We start from the raw sequence: 23,891 nt of genomic DNA, 5'->3' as shown, positions 1-23,891 counted from the left end.
AACTGTACTAGCGCCGCACACTCAACAGAGACACCAACGATCTCTGCTCCTTCCCTCCGAGCTTTATTTTGATTCATAATGTTTAATACGACAGCTTAAGATGAACCCAGGGCTGAAAGGCCTTGAAAGGCCCGTTTTGAGACAATTGTTTGAATTTTATTGCTTTATGATGTTACAGCTAAACATCAGCTTGTAGAAAATTAGCAATGGCCACTCTGGAGCTCAGGTGAACAGAGTAAATAGAGACTTTAGGAAAAAAAATAAAACTTGGAAGGAAGTAGCAGAGACTGTTACTGTCTCTGCTGAGTGGATGAAGTTAGTACAGTTAGCTTGCTTTGCCACACCCACAAGCAGGCCATGCCATACAGGCCACACCCATAAACAGCAAACTACAAGCAATTACATAATTTTCTTATTTTATTATTATGCACTGCAGGTGCCTTGATCACTAAAATGTATCAGGATTAAAACTAATGCGTGATAAGAGATTTCCTACATTTAAAAGCATGTGGATTTTAAACACGAGAGTTTTCCAGCTTTATGAAGCACAAAAACTGGACTCATGAAACCCATCATGATGTTAATGGCCAGACTGATCACTAGAGCCAGCCTGAAGTCCGTCATGGACAATGTGTCCTGCATGCAGAAGACGACGGAGATTGGGATGTTCTGGATCAGAAACATCAGCAGGTTTATTGCCACGACTTGAAAGGCCCGTTTTTTGGCTGCGTCCTCCACCCCCTTGCCAGCGTTCCTCTCCCCTGGTCCTGGATGTCTCAGCTTGTTCAGAATGGACACGCAGCTGAAGACGCTGATGCTTAGGATGATGACAGCGTAGGTGAGGATAACTCTGTAGGGCAGGAACGGGAACATGAACATGCAGACAACGCCACACGCCAATCCGCTCGACCACGTCACGATGCAGATCGCAGCTCGGTACCTGAGAGGTCTGAACTTCAGGAAGGTGACGGGATGGATGACGGCCACGTAGCGCTCCAAACATACCAAACACTGGAGCAGAGAGCGCACCACCATCCCCATGCCGATGACAAACCCCATCGCTTTATAGAAACACAACTCTGTTTCCACATCGCACATGATGTGGAAAGGTGCCAGGAGCAGGAAGAAGATTTCAACAGCAGCCTGATTGAGAGTCAAAATGTCACACGGATCCAAAGACCTGCGTCCATCTAACAGCAGCACGAAGACATAGGAGTTTAGAGGAAGACCCAGGAGATAATTTATCACATGGAGAGGTGTAATGAAGAAGAGGTTGATGCTGAGCTCCCACTCTTCCTCCGAGTGGCTGGAGGAGTTCACTGTGTTGGAGATGTTCATCATTCTGTCCTCCAAAATAAACACGTTAAAAATGGATAACAATAGTAATAATAAAACTGACGGCAGTGCAGCTGGAAATCGCACGTATTCGTATTAATGCACTTGTTCATACAAATACCTGCGATTAATTCGTATATTATTTGTATTAATGCACTTGTTCTAGTACAACCCCGATTCCAAAAAAGTTGGGACAAAGTACAAATTGTAAATAAAAACGGAATGCAATAATTTACAAATCTCAAAAACTGATATTGTATTCACAATAGAACATAGACAACATATCAAAGGTCGAAAGTGAGACATTTTGAAATTTCATTCCAAATATTGGCTCATTTGAAATTTCATGACAGCAACACATCTCAAAAAAGTTGGGACAGGGGCAATAAGAGGCTGGAAAAGTTAAAGGTACAAAAAAGGAACAGCTGGAGGACCAAATTGCAACTCATTAGGTCAATTGGCAATAGGTCATTAACATGACTGGGTATAAAAAGAGCATCTTGGAGTGGCAGCGGCTCTCAGAAGTAAAGATGGGAAGAGGATCACCAATCCCCCTAATTCTGCACCGACAAATAGTGGAGCAATATCAGAAAGGAGTTCGACAGTGTACAATTGCAAAGAGTTTGAACATATCATCATCTACAGTGCATAATATCATCAAAAGATTCAGAGAGTCTGGAAGAATCTCTGTGCGTAAGGGTCAAGGCCGGAAAACCATACTGGGTGCCCGTGATCTTCGGGCCCTTAGACGGCACTGCATCACATACAGGCATGCTTCTGTATTGGAAATCACAAAATGGGCTCAGGAATATTTCCAGAGAACATTATCTGTGAACACAATTCACCGTGCCATCCGCCGTTGCCAGCTAAAACTCTGTAGTTCAAAGAAGAAGCCGTATCTAAACACGATCCAGAAGCGCAGGCGTCTTCTCTGGGCCAAGGCTCATTTAAAATGGACTGTGGCAAAGTGGAAAACTGTTCTGTGGTCAGACGAATCAAAATTTGAAGTTCTTTATGGAGATCAGGGACGCCGTGTCATTCGGACTAAAGAAGAGAAGGACGACCCGAGTTGTTATCAGCGCTCAGTTCAGAAGCCTGCATCTCTGATGGTATGGGGTTGCATTAGTGCGTGTGGCATGGGCAGCTTACACATCTGGAAAGACACCATCAATGCTGAAAGGTATATCCAGGTTCTAGAGCAACATATGCTCCCATCCAGACGACGTCTCTTTCAGGGAAGACCTTGCATTTTCCAACATGACAATGCCAAACCACATACTGCATCAATTACAGCATCATGGCTGCGTAGAAGAAGGGTCCGGGTACTGAACTGGCCAGCCTGCAGTCCAGATCTTTCACCCATAGAAAACATTTGGCGCATCATAAAACGGAAGATACGACAAAAAAGACCTAAGACAGTTGAGCAACTAGAATCCTACATTAGACAAGAATGGGTTAACATTCCTCTCCCTAAACTTGAGCAACTTGTCTCCTCAGTCCCCAGACGTTTACAGACTGTTGTAAAGAGAAAAGGGGATGTCTCACAGTGGTAAACATGGCCTTGTCCCAACTTTTTTGAGATGTGTTGTTGTCATGAAATTTAAAATCACCTAATTTTTCTCTTTAAATGATACATTTTCTCAGTTTAAACATTTGATATGTCATCTATGTTCTATTCTGAATAAAATATGGAATTTTGAAACTTCCACATCATTGCATTCCATTTTTATTTACAATTTGTACTTTGTCCCAACTTTTGTGGAATCGGAGTTGTATAATACATCATCGTTTCTATAGTAACAGCTCATTCACAGGGACTTGTGCAGTGGATAATCCGCTCATAACAGATAAAAATAGATTAATAAATTTGTTGATGTAGTGAAGTTAACTGTAAGGAGAGGTTAATTCCACATTTATGGAAGGAGTCTCCAGTGTCAGAGGGAAAGCTGCAACTCATAACTTGTTTCACTGACACTTTTTTTATTTTGAAAGAAAGATACCACAAGCACAATTCCTCAAAAAAAATGTTTAAAAAAATATATATATTTTTAAATAGATTTACTGGTCATAATGAGACAAAATAAATTTGGACACTTAAAATTATTCAGTTTTTCACAGTTAATGTGATGGACTACACAACTACTCTTCATATATATAAATGTAATGAAACTAAAAGAACATAATTTATGAAAGACTTTAGAGGTTTTTCAGTTCATGTGCGTCCTGTTGGAAATTATTTCTCATTAAAAGACTATGTGCATGTCAGAAATGCTAATTAAAGGTATACGCTAATTAGTGGAGAATTATTAATTATTGTAATTAAATGATAAATACACAGCTGCATGCTTCCATAAATTATATTATACATTCAGTGTCACAGCATGCATAGTTAGTAAATAAGTAATCAAACAAATAAACAAGTATATAAACATCATGTTTTAGCTGCTCTCTTTTTAATTAAATAGAATCTACAAGATACAGAATATATTAAAATAATATAGTTTCAGAGGAATGGGAGAACTTACAGATGATGCTGCACAGTTCTTGTTTTTTTACCCTAAAAAATCTGCAATATCTCAATTTGAATGCTCAGGTGTGTGTGTGCGTGTGTGTGTGTGTGTGTGTGTGTGTGTGTTTTGTTACAACCTCATCAGTAATCTCTAAATGACTTGTCATCCATGCAAATAACAAAAGCAGCATCATGACAACACACACACACACACACACACACACACACACACACACACACACACACACACACACACACACGGGAAAAAATGCAGTTTCATCCTGTAATCAACAAAGAAAATCATCAGGTAGACCTACTGCTCTCTCTCTCTCTCTCTCTCTCTGAAAGCCCACCCTCTTTCACTTCTATTTTTTCTTTATCAGGACCTAAATAATAATTGTATAATCCTCACCAACTCCATATTGTCCTGCAAAAGTAAACCAGCATTCAGAAACCAGGTGGGAAAAAACAAGTACACCCCGTAATTCACTAACATGCAGAACCTCTTTTAGCAACAGTAACTTGAAGCAAAGGTTTCTGTCAGAGTTTCTCTCTCACATCTATTCAGAGACACTTTGGCCCAGTCTTCTTTACAACATTGCTTCAGTTCATTGATGTTTGAGGGCGTTTGTTTACACACAACTCTCTCAAGGTCCCACCTCATCATCTCAGTGGGGTTGCGGTCTGGGCTTGGACTTTGACTTGGCCATTCCATCACCTTCATCATTTTCTTCTTTAGCCATTCAGACGTCGGTTTGCTGTGGGATCACTGTCCTGTTGTTTGACCCAATTTCAGCCCAATTTAAGCTGCCAGACATGAATGTACATCTATTAATGTTCATATCAAACACCAGAATAGGGAGTAATGTGATCTCAGTGACGGTGAGTATTTCAGACACTGCGGATATCCTGGGATTAAATTTAAGGAACCTTTATTCGTCACATGCACACTTCAAGCACAGTGAAATTCATCCTCTGGATTTAACCCATCTGAAGCAGTGAACACACACACACACACACACACCCAGAGCAGTGGGCAGCCACACCAGAGCGCCCGGGGAGCAGTCAGGGGTTCGGTACCTCGCTCAAGGGCACCTCAGCCCAAGACCACCCCACGTCAACCTAACTGCATGACTTTAGATTGTGGGGGAAACTGGAGCACCCGGAGGAAACCCACGCAGACACGGGGAGAACATGCAAACTCCACACAGAAAGGCCCTCGCCGGCCGCTGGGTTCGAACCCGGAACCTTCTTGCTGTGAGGCAACCGTGCTAACCACTACCCAACCTGCCTTGTGCCAACAGTTCAGGCTGGTGGTGGTGGTGGTGTAATGTTGTGGGGAATTAATTTTTGGCACACTTGGCCTCTTAATACCAATCGAGTGTTGTTGTTGGAGATCATGTGAATCATTTTACAGCCATAATTCACCATCTCAAAACATCTATGATAATGATAATGCACCATGTCACCAAATTGTCTCAAACTGGTTCCAAGAACATGATGATGGGTTCAGGAAACTTTAGAAGCTTCACCAGTCACAAGAGAGCCTTTGGGATGTGATAGAATGGGAGATTTGCAGCAATTATGTCATGTAGTCATAACAACATGGCCCAAAATCTCAAACGATTGTTTCTAAGACCTAGTGGAAAGCATGGCATGCCATGAAGATTTGAAGCTATTCTTCAATATTCTACGACACATATTTACTTTGCCATTCTACATCTGTCACAGGAATAAATGTGCATGGAAATGTGAATGGAAATCATTCAGATGAGGGATGGAGGAGGCCCATGGCTATAATCACAAGGCAGTAGGTTGATCACCAGAGTTTTCCAGCTTTATAGAGCACAAAAACCGGCTGGACATAACCCATTATGAGGTTGATGGCCAGACAAACATTTAAAACCATGTTAAAAACAATCTTGGGCAGCCTGTTTAGGATCACAAAGAAGACACCAAGTGGTGTGTTCTGGACCAGAAACGTCAGCAGGTTCATCCTGAGGACTTGTAAAGCCCGTTTCTTAGCGCCGTCCTCCATCCCTCTGTCAGTGTTCCTCTCCCCCGGTCCTGGGTATTTCAGCTTCTTCAGAGTGGACACGCAGCTGAAGACGCTGATGCTCAGAATGATAAAGCAGACAACTCCAAAGGGTTTGAAAGGTATGTTAGGGAATGTGATCATGCAGATGACACCAGACGCCAATCCACACATCCACGCCACGACACACGCCACCACTCGATATCGAAGAGGTCTGAACTTTAGGAATGTGATGGGATGGACGACGGCCACGTAGCGCTCCAAACACACCCAGCACTGCAACAGTCCGTGCACCAGCACTCCAGTGCCGAGAAAAAAACCCAGAGGTTGATTAAGCCACATCTCAGATCTGACAATCAACAAGATGTGAAAATGAGTAAAGAGCATGAAGCCTGATTGAGAGTGAAGACATCACGCGGATCCAAACTCCTGCGTCTGTTTAAAAACAGTGTGATGATGTAGGAGTTTAGAGGAAGACCCAGGAGATAATTCATCACATACACGGATATAATAAAGATGTTACTGGCAAAATACTGCCAGTGTTCCTCTGACTGGATGGAGGAGTTTGTGTTGAAGGTCCTCATCATTCTGTCTTTAGAGACAAAAACTGCACAAGAAGATTAAAAGCAGGATAAAATTAGAGCATAACATCATAAAAACATTTATACAATATTCATACAAATGTTTCATTATTTAGATTATTTGCAAAATAACATCACAAATAAAGACTGCATATAAAACAGTTGTGGTCAGAAGTTTACAGACACTCATCATGGACATGAAGGTGATGGTAATATCAGACTTTCAGTGATTTCTCTGAATTCTTCTTTTTCTGTAGTAGAATGATTACAGCATCCAGCTTTAATAGAAACAAAAACAAGAATTTGATGCACAAGTTTTAATTTATTTTGGGTTTTCTCAAATCAATTAACACAGGGTCAAAATTATACAGACACCCACTTAGATTATTAATTCAGTGGAAGTGAACGTTACAAAGTGCTTTTAAATCTCCAAGTCCAAGGCCTCTTAACTCCCTGTTAGTGATGACTGACTGCAGCTGGGAGCTTCTCTGTTCACAACATAAAAAGGGTTTAATTGACACTCACTGCTTTGACCAACACACAGTACAATGGGAAAGTCCCAGGAGCTCAGTGCAGATCTGAGAAAGAGGATCATAGATTTACACTCAGGAATGTCTCTTGGAGTCGTTTCTAAACAACTGCAGATTCCAACATCATCAGTTCAAACAACTGTTTGTATGTAGAGTAAGTTCAGGTTATTGGGAGGTGAAGCCAGTTTACTGGAAGAAGATCCAATCTGTCCTCCTCAGCTGAGAGGAAATTGCTTCAGATGGTCAGGAACCACCAAGGCACAGCCCTGCCATGAACTGGAAACTCCTGGAACACTGTCTACAGTCAGGTGAGTTTTACATCACCATGGACTGAGAGGCTGCTGCCCAAGAAAGAAGCTCCTGCTCCAAAATCCACACCTTTAACCTCAATTAAAGCTTACAGCTATCACATGGACAAAGAAAAAACCTTCTGGAGGAAGGTTTTATGGTCAGATGAGACAAAGATTGAGTTATTTGGCCACAATGACCAGAGGTTCAGAGGAACACTGGACCAGGTGTGAAGCACGGTGGTGGTAGCATCAGGTGGAACTGGTGCACTGAACAATGTGGATAGAATCATTAAGAATCTCAGGATTCTTCAGCAGAACCTCAAACCATCAGAAACTTGGACACAGTTGTGTGTTCCAACAGGACAATGACCCCAAACACACATCAGAGCTGGTCGTGGAGGATAAAGCAGGCGAACATGAAGCTTAAAACAAGTCCTGATCTCAACGCTGTTGAAAATATGTGGACTGTGAGTAAAAGTCGGGTCTGTTCCAGGAAACGCACACATTTATCTGAACTCTACCAATTCTGCTGAGGAGAGAGAAGAAACATCCAACCAGAATTCTGACAGAAGCGTCTGGTGAAGGAGAAACTCGCTCAGGGAGATTTAACCTCATATCAGGTGGCTGTATGTATAATTTTGACCCCGTGTTGAGTTCAGAAAACCCAAAATAAATTAAAACTCCTGTACCAGATTCTTCTTTTGTTTCCATTAAAGATGTTGTACAAACGTTCTGACACAGAAAAAGATTTCAGAGAATCACTGAAAGCCCGAGATCATGTTCACCTCCCTGTATGCAAACTTCTGACTATAGCTGTGTATTATATTCTGTATCATCATGAGAAAATCCTGATTAGGACGAACAGCTACAGCGTCTTGTGTAAATATTATTTCCAAATAAAATCAGTAGGTTGTACAGCACAATAAATATAATATATATTCTTATATCATTATCCTGATTATCTTGTGTTTATTAATAGAAGAATAGTGTATATTATAGAACATGATCTCAGGTAAAGAGTTTATTCCTTTAGGATATTATTATACTGCACTCTTAAAACGAATGTGTTGGAAATCAACACATCTTTTGTGCAAGTTTAATTTCAACAAGAGTTGTGTTATATTTCAGAAATGTTTAACACCAAAATTGCACAAATAACAAATAATGTGTTAAAATGAACAAAAGTTCTGTTGTCCCAATCTGGACATAGAGATGTGTTAAAAAACAACGCAAGTTGTGTTATTTTCAACACGTGTTTTAAGAGTGTGGGGGAAAAAAAAGAAAAAAACAAATCCTTTCCCACAAATCACATATTCAGGTCTGAGAATATAATAATAATATAATATCATAATACAAAACAATAAATAATAGAGAAAAAGTGTACAGCTTTGAATGCATAAAAAATCAGTGTAAATGTAGTATAAATATATTTTTAAAGGATGGATATGCTTACGGATGACGCAGCGCAGTTCTTGTCGTTATCTCACACAGATATCGCAGCTCTCACACATTCAGGTGTGTGTGTTGTTATTGTCTTGTCATATTGATCACCATTTATGCAAATATGATACACTGATGACTTCACACACACACACACACACACACACACACACCCCATGGAAACTTACTGTACAGTTGTGGTCAGAAGTTTACATACAGTGACATGAATGTCATCTTAGATCTGAATGTCAGGGCAATATTTGGGCTTTCAGTAATTTCTTTGAACTGTTTTTTTTTTTTATTATTTTGAACTGTATATTATTGAATTTGGTGCACAAGTTTTCATTTTCTTTTGGTTTTCTGAAATCAACACAGGGTCAAAAATAAACATACAGGGTCAAAAATATACATACAGCACACCTAATATTTGGGTAAAATGTCTCTTCGCAAGATTCACCTTGACCAAATATTTTTTGTTTACCATGAACAAGCTCCTGGCAGAATTCTGGTTGGATATTTCACGACTCTTCATGGTAGAATTGGTTCAATTAAACTTGCTTTATTTTTTCTTGGCATGGACTCGACTTATAAGCCCGGTCCATATATTTTCAATAGGGTTGAAGTCAGGACTTGTTTTAAGCTTAATGTTCGCCTGCTTTATCCTCCACAACCAGCTCTGATGCGTGTTTGTGTTCATTGTCCTGCTGTAACTCCCAAGTCGTGCTCAAGTTTCTGATGGTTTATGCTGAAGAATTCTGAGGTGGTCCTCCTTCTTCATTATTCCATCCACTTTGTGCAATGAACCAGTTCCACTGGCAGCAACACAGCCCCAGAGCATGATGCTACCACCACCACCACCACCACCAGCTGGTACAGTGTCCCTCTCTACATGGTGGTCATTGTGGCCAAACAACTCAATCTTTGTCTCATCTGACCATACAGCTTTCCTCCAGAAGGCTTTTTCTTTGTCCGTGTGATCAGCTTCAAACTTTAGTTAAGCTTGAAGGTGTCAATTTTGGAGCAGGGGGTTATTTCTTGGATAGCAGCCTCTTAGTCCATGTTGATCTGAACTGTAGACAGTGATCTATCAGCTTCCAGTTCATGGCAGGGCTGTGCCATGGTGGTTCCCAGGTTGTTCCTGACCATCCAAACCAGTTTCCTTTCAGCTGAGGGTGACAGTTTGGGTTTTCTTGAAGCAAAGTGGCTTGGCAAAGTGACTACACCTCACAATAACTTGCATACAATTGTTTGAACTGATCTTGGGATCTGCAGTTGTTTAGAAATGACTCTAAGAGACTTTCCGGAGTTGTGTAGATCTGCACTGAGCTTCTTGGACTTTCCCATTTTACTGTGTGTTGGTCAATCCAGTGAGTGCTGTAAACAAACCCTTTTTATGAAGGCACAGAGAAGCGACCAGCTGTAGTCAATCATGATCACTAACAGGAAGTTAAGAGACCTCGGCCTTGGCAAGATAAGAGATATTTTGGAAGTTTCAGCACCTCTGAATTAATAATCTAAGTGAGCGTATGTACATTTTTGACCCTGTATGCATAATTTTGACCCTGTGTTGATTTCAGAAAACCCAAAGAAAATTAAAACTTGTGCACCAAATTCTAGTGGTTTTTTTTAATTAAAGTTGTATGCTGTACAATCATTCTGCCACAGGAAAATAAAAAACAGTTCAAAGAAATTACTGAAAGCCCAAATATTGCCCTGACATTCATAACCAAGATGACATTCATGTCACTGTATGTAAACTTCTGACCACAACTGTACCAACAACTACACTTGTTAATTTATTAAAGAATGACATGTCGCATCTTTTTATCCAATTATAGTTACATATTTGGAAAATATTCTGAGAGAACACAGCTATCCTCTTATACCACGTGAATGAGCTGTTACTATAGAAACGATAACCCGTTACAAGCAGCTCGTTGTTAATATATTACAGGCATTTAGCAGACGGGGCGGCATGGTGGTGTAGTGGTTAGCACTGTCGCCTCACAGCAAGAAGGTCCGGGTTCGAGCCCCGGGGCCGGCGAGGGCCTTTCTGTGCGGAGTTTGCATGTTCTCCCCGTGTCCGCGTGGGTTTCCTCCGGGTGCTCCGGTTTCCCCCACAGTCCAAAGACATGCAGGTTAGGTTAACTGGTGACTCTAAATTGAGCGTAGGTGTGAATGTGAGTGTGAATGGTTGTCTGTGTCTATGTGTCAGCCCTGTGATGACCTGGCGACTTGTCCAGGGTGAACCCCGCCTTTCGCCCGTAGTCAGCTGGGATAGGATCCAGCTCGCCTGCGACCCTGTAGAACAGGATAAAGTGGCTACAGATAATGAGATGAGATTTAGCAGACGCTCTTATCCAGGGTGACGTACAACACACCCAGGGGTTCGGTGCCTTACTCAAGGGCACTTCAGCCATTCCTGCTGGTCCAGGGAATTGAACTGGCAACCTTCTGGTCCCAAAGCTGCTTCTCTAACCTTTCGGTCATAGCTTCCCTTTTGGTATAGTAACATAAACCTGTGATTTGCAGCTTTAAACCAATCAGACTCCAGAAAACTTCAACACACAGTACAGTTATACAGAACACAGGAACAGAGTGCCTGCTGTATTTATTATGAAAAAGCGTAACATGGTGGTGTTACATGAACAAACAGAAATCATGCAGTCCAGCTTTAAACATGGTGTGGAGTTTAATGCGGTGTGATATCATCATCATCATCATCATATAAAGTGTGAAAAGCTTCATTATGTCCATACGTACAGCCACAGCTAGTCATATCGATTTACTGACACAAATCTGACACGAGTGTGAAAGTTTACGCCTTAACAAAAAAGTCACACACTACAACTTTATTACTCACTTTCACCACAAACTCTGAGGACAGAATTCCGTTAGAGTCGAGTTGAAGAAACGGTTAGTCAGGGCAAAAAATACACATACACACAGGTTTATGTAATGCACTGTGCTGTTTTTAGCTCTACATCTGTGGAGTATTATTAATAATAACAACGTGATCCGACGACACACGGCGTGAAGGCTACAGCAGCGCTACAACACTGCAGGACAACTGGCTGCCTTCACACTGTAACCATGACAACTCACTTATCAGACGTAGCTACTGTTAGCTACCTGTACACCATAGCTTGTTCTCTAGATTCGATTTATTCTTCTCAGTAGTGCAGATGAAACAGACTGGTGTCGATAAGGAGGCGGTTTGTGTGAGTCGTGCCTCAGAAGCAGACGTTATTTGTAGCTACTTTGGAACATCATCAGTGAAATATATTCCGTTCGACATGTCGCTCAGTAACAAGACTTGCTTTGTTCCCCCCAGCATGTTGTCCTACAGGATTGTTTTTACTCATTTACTCTGCAAATTTGCACCGATTGGTCAGGATGTTAAAAAATAAAATAAAATAAATTCCACAGGATTCAAAGTCATCAAAAGTTTGCTTGTGGTTGAGAGAGAGGGGGGAGGGGGAAAAAAAAGACACGATCTTTGCTGGAGCTGATGGAGAAACTCTGCGTTCACACCGGCGAGCGACAGAGCGTAACCGCGCGACACGAAACCACAAAGCGACATTTCAAACAAGGTTTTCTTCATTCTATGCAAATTAGGTACGATGCATTACAGAAGCAGCAAACCCAAATAAAGGTTAAGAGGAAAAGTAAAGCTTTTTATCAGAGACTGTTGGAGTCTCTGGTGTGCGGAGCTAGTACTGCTAGCACATTTTGCTAATCTAATCCGAGAATGAAGCAGAGTTCGTGACACATAACTCACACGACCGTATATGCTATCTAACTGTGATCAATTAGCTAGCGCACACACACACAGCTACTAACATCTCATGAGAACTTATATATAAAACCCACCCACACACCACCATATTGTGGGTGTGGCCTGTCCAGTAAGAAATAAAACTGTAAGCAACACGTGTGACTCGTCGCCCGCGAGTGTGAACGTAACGTAACCCGAGATTGTTCAAATTTCCTTACAGAATAATAACGACTGAAGGTCTGATGTTGGTTATAAAGATTAGCCTTGTAGCTACAGTCGCTGAACTGCACCCCGGTTTTTGGTTTTTTAAGGTTTAATGATTTTATTTAATTATTTCTTCAGTTTAATCAGTTAAAATACTTTCCTGGTCCTCTAAATAATGACTCCTGTGCTAATGTAACATACAGATTTTAACACATTTTTAATGCTGCAGTTTGAAAGCATTAGCATGATTTTTTTTTTCACATTTTAAAATAATCAAATGAAACTCCTCAGACTTTGTGGCTCGTGTCTCTCTTCTGAGCCATGATGCGGTTGTAGATGTAGAACTTTATGCTCTGCCAGTCTCTCTTTTTAAGCGTTAAAGGCTCGGCGCTTAAGCAGTTCTCGCACGCCGCTTTGCCTGGAACTCGACAGGAAGTGATGTAATCTTTCATGTGCTTTTCCACGGCTTGGATTTCAGGCCCGCTCCACGTTTTCCTCTTTTTCTGAACTCCCTTTTTTCCCGGACAAGTGCCTGGAAACACCCCTGTGTTCAAAATAAACAGGAAGAGGAGTTTAACACTGACCCGAAAAAAAAAAACAAAAAAAACACACACACACACACACACACACACACACACACACACACACACACAAAACAAAACCCCACAGAAATAAATATGCAAATGAAATGATGAATAATAAAAATATAATTTGTAACTGGTTTGATGATTTACTCTGTACGGAAGAGCAATAGTGCCACTAAGAAATGCATATATATTTTTTTATTTCTGAGAAAGAAAGTCAGAATTTGAGATTAAAGTCAGAAATTTCGAGAAACAATCTCAAAACTTTTGAGAAAAAAAGTCAAAATTTGAGAAAAAAGTCAATTTGAGAAAAAAGTCAAAAGTTTTGAGAAAAAGTCAAAAAAGTTGAGAAAAAAAGTCAAAAGTTTTGAGAAAAAAGTCAAAATTTTCAAGAAAAAAAGTTTTGAGAAAATAAACTCGAAATTTTCGAGAAAAAAAAAAAAAAAAACCTCACAAATTTAGGCTACCAGGAAGTACCAGGTCATTCAGAGCTGACGGAGATTTAGTCTGTGTGGCAGCGGGGGCGTGGTCAAGCGCCGGTCTGTGACAGGAGGGCGGAGTCAGGGAAGGTAAGTGGCAGAATCACTACACCTGATGTCAATTAACCTGTTTGTGTGTGTCTTCCCAGTGACCGCGCCCTACTTAAAGAGGGAGAGCAGAGGAGCTCATCCCCGAACCAGACGCCGGTTGTGTGTGTGTGTCTGTGTTAGTCACTGGATGTTTCACTGAAAAGTGTGTTACTGTAACAGTTCTAACGAAGGGTGGAGCACAGAGGACGGCAGGACAGAGATCAGGTTCGCAAACGCAGCTTTTATTGCCACACTTTTCAGTGAAACATCCAGTGACTAACACACACACCCGGCGTCTGGTTCGGGGATGAGCTCCTCTGCTCTCCCTCTTTAAGTAGGGCGCGGTCACTGGGAAGACACACAAACAGGTTAATTGACATCAGGTGTAGTGATTCTGCCACTTACCTTCCCTGACTCCGCCCTCCTGTCACAGACCGGCGCTTGACCACGCCCCCGCTGCCACAGTCTGCTACTACTGTGTTTAGTGCTGCTGAAATGGACGACTTAATCAAATGTTATTTCAGGATTGGGTTTTGCTTGTTATGTAGTGGTTCTGTTAGTCTCTGGCAAACAGAAAGCCGCTGCCTAGAAGTATTTGAATCTACGTGAATCACATCACCAACCGACTTCCTGTACCCCGGTTGTGACAACTCTGAATTCCATGGCTCTGGTCTCAGCCATTCATGTCTACCGGCCGCGAGTGAGTGTCACTTCTGTAAGGAAGCCCGCCTTCTACAGATTTCTGACTTTTTTTTTCTCGAAAATTTTGACTTTTTTCTCAAAACTTTTGACTTTAATCTCAAAAATTCTGAGTTTTTTTTCTCAGAAGTTTCCAAATAAAATATAAAACCCTGGCCCTATTGCTCTGCCGTAACTCTGAGACTCAGTGCACAACAAACATCTTATTTTATACAGAAAATAGTCAAATTTACTCAATATGTGGCATCAGTGAGAAACTGAAGAGAATATTCAGACATTTAAACATTAAAATATTTAAGCAATTAATCAACTGACTGATCCATTAATTGATTCGTTTATTTACAGCTATCTGAATATGCTATTCATATTTTCTCTGATATATAAAATACTTATTACATTATTTAGCAAACTAATTATATACACTTCAGTTTAATTGATATTAATGTAATAAATCATTAATTTTTAACGATCAGAGGAAAGTGTGTGTATGTACCTGAACATTCCCAGCTCTTCTTTACTTTGTCGCTGCTCAGATCAACTTTCTCTACAGAGGAAGAAAATTAAAAATTAAGTTTGGGACTTTTACCCTTTAGGTTTTCTTATCATGGCGTATCCATCTATGAGTGAGGACTCTTAAATCAGTGAGTGAGCGAGCGAGCCAGCCAGTGAATCAGTGAGCAAGCCAGCGAGCAAGTGACTCAACAAGCCAATGAATCAGTGAGCGAGCCGGCAAACAAATCACTGAGCGAGTGAATCGGTGAGTGAGCCAGTGAATCAGCAAATCAGTGAGCGAATGAATCAGTGAGTGAGCCAGCGAGTGAGCCAGTGAATCAGTGAGTGAGCCAGTGAGCGAATCAGTGAACATACCATCAGGTTGAATGTCGATATCTGAGAAGTTCTTGCCCATAAACTCCATCATTCGTCCCTGCTCCATTGCCGTTAGCACCTTGTGCACTTTTGCTAGCTGTAGTGTCCTTTCATGCAGAGGGTAAAACTCATCATGGATGATTAGCTCGTGTCCAAGAAAGCTTGCTAACTGGTTTATTTCCGGGTCTCCGAGATTCAGCACCGTGGACAACGTCGCCATCCGCTTCCGCAATTTCCAACAAGTCAGCGCTTGAGGATCTTTCGCTCCGCAAATCAACGCGAAGCCTCGAACGCAGTCTGAGCACCTGAAATGAGACGAGGCCGAGGGCCGGGCGAAGACGTAAAAGTTGTCCTTCATCACGCCACAGGATTCTCGCTTTTCCACCAGCAGCTGCAGGGCGCGCAGCATCTTCAGAGTCAGCAGGATAGGAATGGGACGCGCTCCGTCTCGCCGGATGACAATTTTGTAAAAGTGGCGGCAGAGTTGTTTTTCAACCTCGGTCAGAGCCCAGTCGATGTCTGTGGCAGGATCGGTGTTGTCTCGGGATAAAAAAGTCTCCAGCGTCATGCTCACCACTTCGGCTTCCCGGCTCCGGTTGAACAGAATGATCTGCGTCAAAGCAACCTTCGCTAAATCTGACCAGTGTTTGGTGGACGACTCTGCGGATAACCGTGCTGTGAATTCGTCCTGCGCTTTGTTGAGGAACGTGTGGAGCTTCTGAACATCTTCTGTGAAAGCCAACAGCGTCGGAGGTTTAAATTTCACCTCCTCATCTTCAGAGTTCCTCAACACTGTTGCGCACAGCAAATCGTTCCAGCGTTCCTCGTGGATTTTTTGGAAGTTCTGCAGTTTTCGTGCCAGCTTCGCATTTTTCGGCATCACCACTTTAGTCCGTATGAGGCGACTGAGCTGCGCCAGGCAAATGGCCAGTTTTTTAGCGAGGGACGGAATTTTGTACGTGTTTTTCTCACTGTTGTATTCGCACGCGTGCCGCACCGCTTCCACCGCCTGCATGCAGTTGTACGGGTCAATAAAATCCTCCAGCTTCCTGAGAGACGTCACTTTCCGGCCGCTGAGCAGCAGTTTTCCTAACTCTCGTAACTTTTGCCGGATGAAGCACTGACTGTTCTGAGATTCTCCGCTCTTCCGGAGCCAGTATTCCGCCATTTGGATGATGCAGCTGTCATTTTTTACAGCTTCGGTGATTTCATCTGAGACCATGACGCTTAAAATCTTCCACAGCTCGGGGCTGATGTTCCGAGGCACCGGCTGCGTGGCAGCGCACAGAGAGAGTGCACGGTTCTTCCCAGGCTTGGGCACGTAATCTTTAGGACTCAGTTTGCACACCTTCATGTGCCTCCACAGCACTTTTTTGGTGAATAAGCCCTGACAGTGCGGGCAGTGCATGAAGTCGCTCGCTTTCATTTCCCCTCGCGGACGTTTATACGGGATCAAGTCGCCTTTCCCTGATTTCAGTACAGCGATGTTGTGGATGTAATTCCCTCTGAGACGAAGCTCATCCAAATAAATCCTCCTCTGTTTGGAACCTTTTGGGAAACTGCACGCTTTCGAGACTTCCTCTTCCTTCGAGTGAATGTCCTCCAAATGTCTTGCTATTTTGCTGAAAGGTTTCAAGCAGAACAGGCAGTAGTGTTTTTTATTATAAACTCTCCTCCCATCCTCGGTTTTCTCAGTCTTGTTTACAGCCACGCCATCAACCTTTGACCTCCGGCGTGTACTTGCACTCGGTCGAGGGCGCTCGCTGATGTCTGAGCTGCTCTCGTCGCTCTCGTCTCCGGGTTTTGAAGGAAGATCCTCTCCACTGTCTGACGCCGAGTCGTTTGACTCGTCAGTAAATAACTCATCCAACTAAAAAGAAAGAATAAAAAGTAATCATGTGCACACTCATTGGCTCAAATTTAAAAAACAAACAACTGCTGAATACTTTGAAAAATTTTTCCACACACTGGTTTGATCACAGAAGTATTAACCAATCAGAGTACAAGAGGCGGGACTAATCTTAGCCGTTTAGATTATCATTATGTCCGGTCTCACTCGCAGGTGGATGACGGTGGGAGCGCTGCACAGGCTGTTTAACAAAGATACTTTAAAAACATCACTTTCAGCAACACTGACTAAATATTCAAACATAAAATATTCACCATTTGAGAAACAAGATGCCCATATTGTCTTTTCTTTTATGTGAACACTACATATGTTGGCCATTAAAGTTTATTTTTAATAAACTGTTCTCAAAGTATACATCTTGTCATGTTGTAGATTAACAGCAAGTTTGCAAAGTTAACTTTGTTAAGAAAGTTGAAAATGTTTACATGAACACCCCGGGCCAGTAGGTGGAGACAGTGCATCATAAACACGCTTTTAACTGTTTACAAACAGTAAACAGGAACTACCTGCGTATAGGAAGTAAAGTTGTGAAGTTGTGGGCAGAGACCTGAACAAACTTCAGACCACACACACATCACAGGATCGGTCTGAGGAATCATTCAGAGTCGAGTGTTTGGATTTACTGCTTATTTACAGCGTCATACCTCATTTGCATAGAACTTAAAAAACATCTAATGGGACTTTGTTCATCAAAAGCAGGTTACGTGAAGAAGAAGAATAGTCACGGGTCAAAATCTCTCACACACAACATAAAAAAGGCAGTGAGCCGTTTACGATCTGGAAGAGTCGACTCTTATTGATGAGCCGAGTCAAATAAACTGACTCACTGAAAAGAATCAGAACACTACTACATAAACCCATCCTCTTCCGTTATTAACCTGAGGAGATGACAGTTATCCTCCTGGAAGTACAAACATCACAATCGTGTTGGAAAAGTGTGATTCAGGTGACACTGCCACCTAGTGTCCAGAAGCACTCGCATCTAAACACTGAATCAGATGGAGAAGACAGAGACATAATTAATAGGATTGAAAATCTTTCTCAATCTAATGATGGTGACGAGACGGTGCTCGACTTATTGATCAGCGGAAATAAAAAGCGCATCTGCACCACGTTTACGCCAAATCTGTGTTTAAAATATCCGCCATCACGTTAACCGAGTCCATCCTGCTGACTTCAGTGAGGCCGTCATTTACATAAACACTGTAGAATTAAACACAAAACGTACGATACTCTTAGTCTTCCTCAGTCTGGAGGCACAGACGTCTTCATCGCTGTCTTCCGAAGAATAAATGTTTATTCTGGAATAGGGACCGTGAGTGTCCCTCAAATCCTAGAACAATAAACAAGCACACAAACAAACATCACAACAACGTCGGAATATATATATTATTTACCAGCTTAAGGTCGGTCCGTATGGTGAAATACCGTGACCGAGGTCTTGAAAGTACTGAGCGAGGCCCTCTGGGCCGAGGTGACGGTATTTCACCATACGGACCGACCTTAAGCTGGTAAATAATATATACTTTTTTTCTTTACCAAATTCTAACAGAAAACGAGAGCGCCCGAAAGGGAAAACCGAGCCGAGCCGCCATTTTGAATCGTCATTCACGGCTGTAATGCAAATGGCTTCCTCCTCGATATACAAGTGCACTTCCATGGCAGGAAAAAAAAAAAAACTACATTTTGCCGCCTATGTCGTCCCCTATTTATACAAATAGGAGTCATTCAGGTTTCAGCCATGTTTTTGCTCGGCGTTAGCAACAGTTACAGGTTTTAGCTTTCTCCTGAAATGTTTTATTTTATTTCTTCTTCCTCAGGGGAGTAAAACTCGCTTTCACTGTGACGACTGTCGTTATTGCTATCCATGCTGTAAAATTAACGCTATTATACTGAGAAATGCTGGCAAAAATGTATAAGGTTTTTGATAAAAATCTTATAAATAAATCTAATAAAAAAGATAAATGTTGACAAAAATTGCTACTATGTTTGTTGTTGTTGTGAACGAGCGAGTTGCCAGGGGTCCGTAACCGGGGTCCGTAACCGCGGTCCGTACCGTAGGATACAGACCCACTCGCCAGCCAATCAGAGCGCAGGATTTGATGAAAACCACACAGCGAAAAAAATAAAATTCTTTATTTTATTCGTTCAGTTATTTTCCCTGATATTTTAAACCACGGATTCTTGACTGCTTCCAGATTTAATTTATGAATACAATAAAATGCATTAAAATATTAAACTGCATTGAGCAAAATTGTACCATAGTAATTTTATTTCAAAAACAAACAAATAAATAAAAGTGCTTCTTCTAAAGTCGAGTTTATTTGTGCTTTTATTATACTTTAGATTAAACTCTTACAGTCCATGTAACCAGGCAATACAACTTAGAGCCAAGTTTGAAAAAAATAACCATAAACTTTGACACTAGCACCACTGTCATGGTAGAGGTAGTAATAATAATAATAATAATAATAATAATAATAATGTGATGGATCTCTGGAGCCCAGTTTCAACACCACCTTATTTGTTTCTGCTTTAAGTCTTTATTTAAAAAAGGAGATATTTACTGACCTGCTCGTTATTTGTCTCTGAACTGGAGAACTCCTTGTTATCCACTAACGGTTTTGAGTGACAGGGCAGAAACCCGCCCGCGTCGGTCGTCTCTGCGTGTGAGCTTCTGTCCGATACCTGCGAAAGGAAATGTCCTAGTTTTATCAGCTCACTTTCACCCTGTAGACTTGTCTGTTTAGGAGAAATCAGAGTGTTGGGGTGTGTGTGTGTGTGTTGTTACCTGTGGAGTGACAGACTTGGATGTGGATGTGTTGCTGTAGTCTAGTGGAGGTTTCCACTGAGTGTTCACCTCCGCCGTGCTGTGGAACTCCATTATCTGTAACACATCAATCACAGGACATTCAGAACTCACTCATTACTAACATCCTCTCACCTCGCTGATGTACTGCATTCTCCACACTTTCACACTTCCTACTCTGGAATTTTTTTGCTTTTCACAATGCACACGTTTGTGTAAAGTGTCTAATGCCGCTTTTCCACTACAAACGCGGCTGAGTCGGGCTGAGCGGGGCTGTTGGAGTTGCATTTCAACTACAACCGCGCTGAACCGTGCAGGCTGGAAGTGGGTGGACACATTGGGTGGAGTTAGCGAAAGTGGGTGGACGTCACGTAATGTCGTTAGGCGGCGCAAACAGTGACATCAGTGACCTTTTAAGCGGTAGTCTCATGACCCGGATAGTAAACAATAAACATGGAGTCGTTAGTGTTGCTGGTCTTGGTGCTGTGGCTTGTTGTCACCGACAACGCCAACAGATACTGGCAAGAGCGTATAGATGAGGCGAGGCGCATAAGGCTTCAGAAATTCTCGTAATTCGTAATTATTCTTCTTCCGGGTTTACGGTGTTTACAGATCCCAGCGTGCTCGCGGGGCGTGTGTGGGCATGTGAGGACACTCCTCCTCACCAATCAGTGCACAGGGGAGTGTCTCCTCACGCCCCCAGCCTCACTCGGCTCGGTTTGGCTCGCTTCAGCCCCACTCCAAAACCGTGCGAGTTTTGGGTGCTAAGCAGGGCTGAAGCGAGCGGAGTCGTGCTGCTCTGAGGTAGTCGAAACGCGAGCCGTGTCGGGCTGAAGTGAGCTGAAAAAGGGTAGTGGAAAAGGGCCATAATTCTCCAACACGGCCTGAAGTCAATTTATCAGAGGTGACAATGATAAGGAGGATAAACATGCAGACATTGGGAGAAGCCATGGCCTAAAGGTTAGAGATGCAGCTGTGGGTCTAAAGGGTCATTGGATCAATTCCCTAGACAAGCTGAAGTGCCCCTGAGCAAGGCACCAAAGCCCCACCTGCTCTGGGTGTGTTGGATGTTACTCTGGATAAGAGTGTCTGCTAAATAAATACCTGTAACGTGATGTGACGTAACATTTGTCACATGCTGCACTACTTCTTCAAAGAAAGACAAGAGAACACTTTAAATTTCACTGTTATGGAAGATTTTTTAAAATGATATTATCCTGAAATCACAATACAGTAACATCATGACGTATGCTTTTCTAACTGTACTTGATTAAATACGTTATATTTTTATTTAATTGTTGTACAAACAAACAAACATCTATAATTTACTTGACTAGAACAACAGATTTATTGTCCCCGATTTTTCTTTTTCAGAGCCGTGTTTTCCCTCTGGTCATCATAAACAGAAAAGCTATAACAGACGACTTGGAGGTAAACGACTGAGGAAGTGATCACAGTGCGAAGCTGTGCGAGAGCGAGGGAGTGTGTTACACAGGGACCCGGACACTGCTGTGTTTAACTGGAATGAGATTAGTAGCGGGATTAACAGAGAAAACTTGGATGACTAAACCCAAAGTGTGTGTGGATGAAAAGAAAAGTTAGAAAGGAAGGAGAAATCTGAACTAAAATGGGCTGAAGAAGATTCAAGAGCTGGATGCTGATACAGTACTTGGTGGATAAGTTTGCAAGGATTAAAGAATCATTTTTTGGGGGGGTGGATCTGGGCGTGGCACTCAGCGCTCCTGGAACTGGTCCCTGGGACTGGTTCCTGCCCAGGAGACCAGGACTTACTGACCCTCCCTGCAAACACTACATCACTGTCACTTCATGACTTTGCTGAAGGTCTCAGCAGGACTGCGCATGCGCACGAGAGAATCTCCATATGCTGAACAGCGCCTCTAGCGGTTATTCACAGCACCACAGTTACATCCGTAACTAGCGTTAAATCATCAGCACTAGTCCAGATAAGAACATGATTTCACTTTTGTTATTTAAAATCCAATTTAAAACATTTTTGTGAACATGTAAAAAATGATAAATTGATGTTTTAATTATGCAGAAACTCTTACTATAGCGTGCACTACACAGCGCTCACTGACTGAGCAAAACAAAAGACAATAAAACACTCAAACATGGCGGTGAAATAACTAAATAACAACTAAAACAACATCAATTTACAACCCAGCCGTTAATAATAACACAACAAAGAGAACATTACACACAGTCGGTTACCTTTTCCGTCCTTCTGCCTTCGTAGTTCCCATAAGAGATGCAAAAGGGAAAAAAAACACATATACACACCTCATTACTTCCGGTCAAATATCTGCAACATCCTGTCAGTTCCTGGAAATAAAGACATTTTCAAAATAAAAGTTCAAGACTGACAGGGCGGTTTCTCTTGCAGATGAACAGAGAGCTGAGGGAGTGCCTAAGTGATCCGGGGGAGTGTGTTAGTGATCCGAGGGAGTGCCTAAGTGATCCGGGGGAGTGTGTTAGTGATCCGAGAGAGAGCGTTAGTGATCCGAGGGAGTGCCTTTGTGATCCGGGGAAGTGTGTTAGTGATCCGAGGGAGTGCCTTAGTGATCCGGGGAAGTGTGTTAGTGATCTGAGGGAGTGCCTTAGTAATCCGAGGGAGTGTGTTAGTGATCCGAGAGAGAGCGTTAGCGATCCGAGGGAGTGCCTTAGTGATCCGGGGGAGTGTGTTAGTGATCCGAGGGAGTGCCTTAGTGATCCGGGGAAGTGTGTTAGTGATCCGAGAGAGAGCGTTAGTGATCCGAGGGAGTGCCTTTGTGATCCGGGGAAGTGTGTTAGTGATCCGAGGGAGTGCCTTAGTGATCCGGGGAAGTGTGTTAGTGATCTGAGGGAGTGCCTTAGTAATCCGAGGGAGTGTGTTAGTGATCCGAGAGAGAGCGTTAGCGATCCGAGGGAGTGCCTTAGTGATCCGGGGGAGTGTGTTAGTGATCCGAGGGAGTGCCTTAGTGATCCGGGGAAGTGTGTTAGTGATCCGAGAGAGAGCGTTAGTGATCCGAGGGAGTGCCTAAGTGATCCGGGGAAGTGTGTTAGTGATCCGAGAGAGAGCGTTAGTGATCCGAGGGAGTGCCTAAGTGATCCGGGGAAGTGTGTTAGTGATCCGAGAGAGAGCGTTAGTGATCCGAGGGAGTGCCTAAGTGATCCGGGGAAGTGTGTTAGTGATCCGAGAGAGAGCGTTAGTGATCCGAGGGAGTGCCTTTGTGATCCGGGGAAGTGTGTTAGTGATCCGAGGGAGTGCCTTAGTGATCCGGGGAAGTGTGTTAGTGATCTGAGGGAGTGCCTTAGTAATCCGAGGGAGTGTGTTAGTGATCCGAGAGAGAGCGTTAGCGATCCGAGGGAGTGCCTTAGTGATCCGGGGAAGTGTGTTAGTGATCCGAGGGAGTGCCTTAGTGATCCGGGGGAGTGTGTTAGTGATCCGAGGGAGTGCCTTAGTGATCCGGGGAAGTGTGTTAGTGATCCGAGAGAGAGCGTTAGTGATCCGAGGGAGTGCCTTTGTGATCCGGGGAAGTGTGTTAGTGATCCGAGGGAGTGCCTTAGTGATCCGGGGAAGTGTGTTAGTGATCTGAGGGAGTGCCTTAGTAATCCGAGGGAGTGTGTTAGTGATCCGAGAGAGAGCGTTAGTGATCCGAGGGAGTGCCTTAGTGATCCGGGGAAGTGTGTTAGTGATCCGAGGGAGTGCCTTAGTGATCCGGGGAAGTGTGTTAGTGATCCGAGGGAGTACC

General features: G+C 42.7%; 2 protein-coding genes across 2 annotated transcripts; both read right to left on the bottom strand.

The window, feature by feature from the left end:
- Positions 1-498: 498 nt before the first annotated feature.
- On the bottom strand, positions 499-1,341 carry LOC132884207 (G-protein coupled receptor 35-like). The gene has a single exon (XM_060918029.1). The coding sequence runs from the start codon at positions 1,339-1,341 to the stop codon at positions 499-501; it is 843 nt and encodes a 280-aa protein (XP_060774012.1).
- A 9,950-nt stretch (positions 1,342-11,291) lies between these two features.
- On the bottom strand, positions 11,292-22,447 carry LOC132884706 (uncharacterized). Its single transcript, XM_060918578.1, has 7 exons — positions 22,372-22,447; positions 20,122-20,217; positions 19,902-20,018; positions 18,559-18,663; positions 15,422-17,291; positions 15,048-15,098; positions 11,292-13,246 (listed from the first exon to the last, which is right to left on the bottom strand). The coding sequence occupies exons 2-7, from the start codon at positions 20,212-20,214 to the stop codon at positions 12,990-12,992; spliced, it is 2,493 nt and encodes an 830-aa protein (XP_060774561.1). The 5' UTR covers positions 20,215-20,217; positions 22,372-22,447; the 3' UTR covers positions 11,292-12,989.
- Positions 22,448-23,891: the final 1,444 nt, after the last annotated feature.

This window comes from Neoarius graeffei, chromosome 4, assembly GCF_027579695.1.
Source record: "Neoarius graeffei isolate fNeoGra1 chromosome 4, fNeoGra1.pri, whole genome shotgun sequence".
Classification (NCBI taxonomy): Eukaryota; Metazoa; Chordata; class Actinopteri; order Siluriformes; family Ariidae; genus Neoarius; species Neoarius graeffei.
This window is presented reverse-complemented; position numbering and strand designations above follow the sequence as displayed.

What these genes read in the sequence shown, in the direction of transcription:
- LOC132884207 (XM_060918029.1), bottom strand. Translation starts at nt 1,341, where the DNA reads ATGATGAACATCTCCAACACAGTGAACTCCTCCAGCCACTCGGAGGAA.
- LOC132884706 (XM_060918578.1), bottom strand. Translation starts at nt 20,214, where the DNA reads ATGGAGTTCCACAGCACGGCGGAGGTGAACACTCAGTGGAAACCTCCA. An exon ending in CCAAGTCTGTCACTCCACAG is followed by an intron (nt 20,019 to 20,121) that starts GTAACAACACAC and finishes TTCCTTTCGCAG; the next exon opens with GTATCGGACAGAAGCTCACA. An exon ending in TATCGACATTCAACCTGATG is followed by an intron (nt 15,099 to 15,421) that starts GTATGTTCACTG and finishes CTTCCTCTGTAG; the next exon opens with AGAAAGTTGATCTGAGCAGC.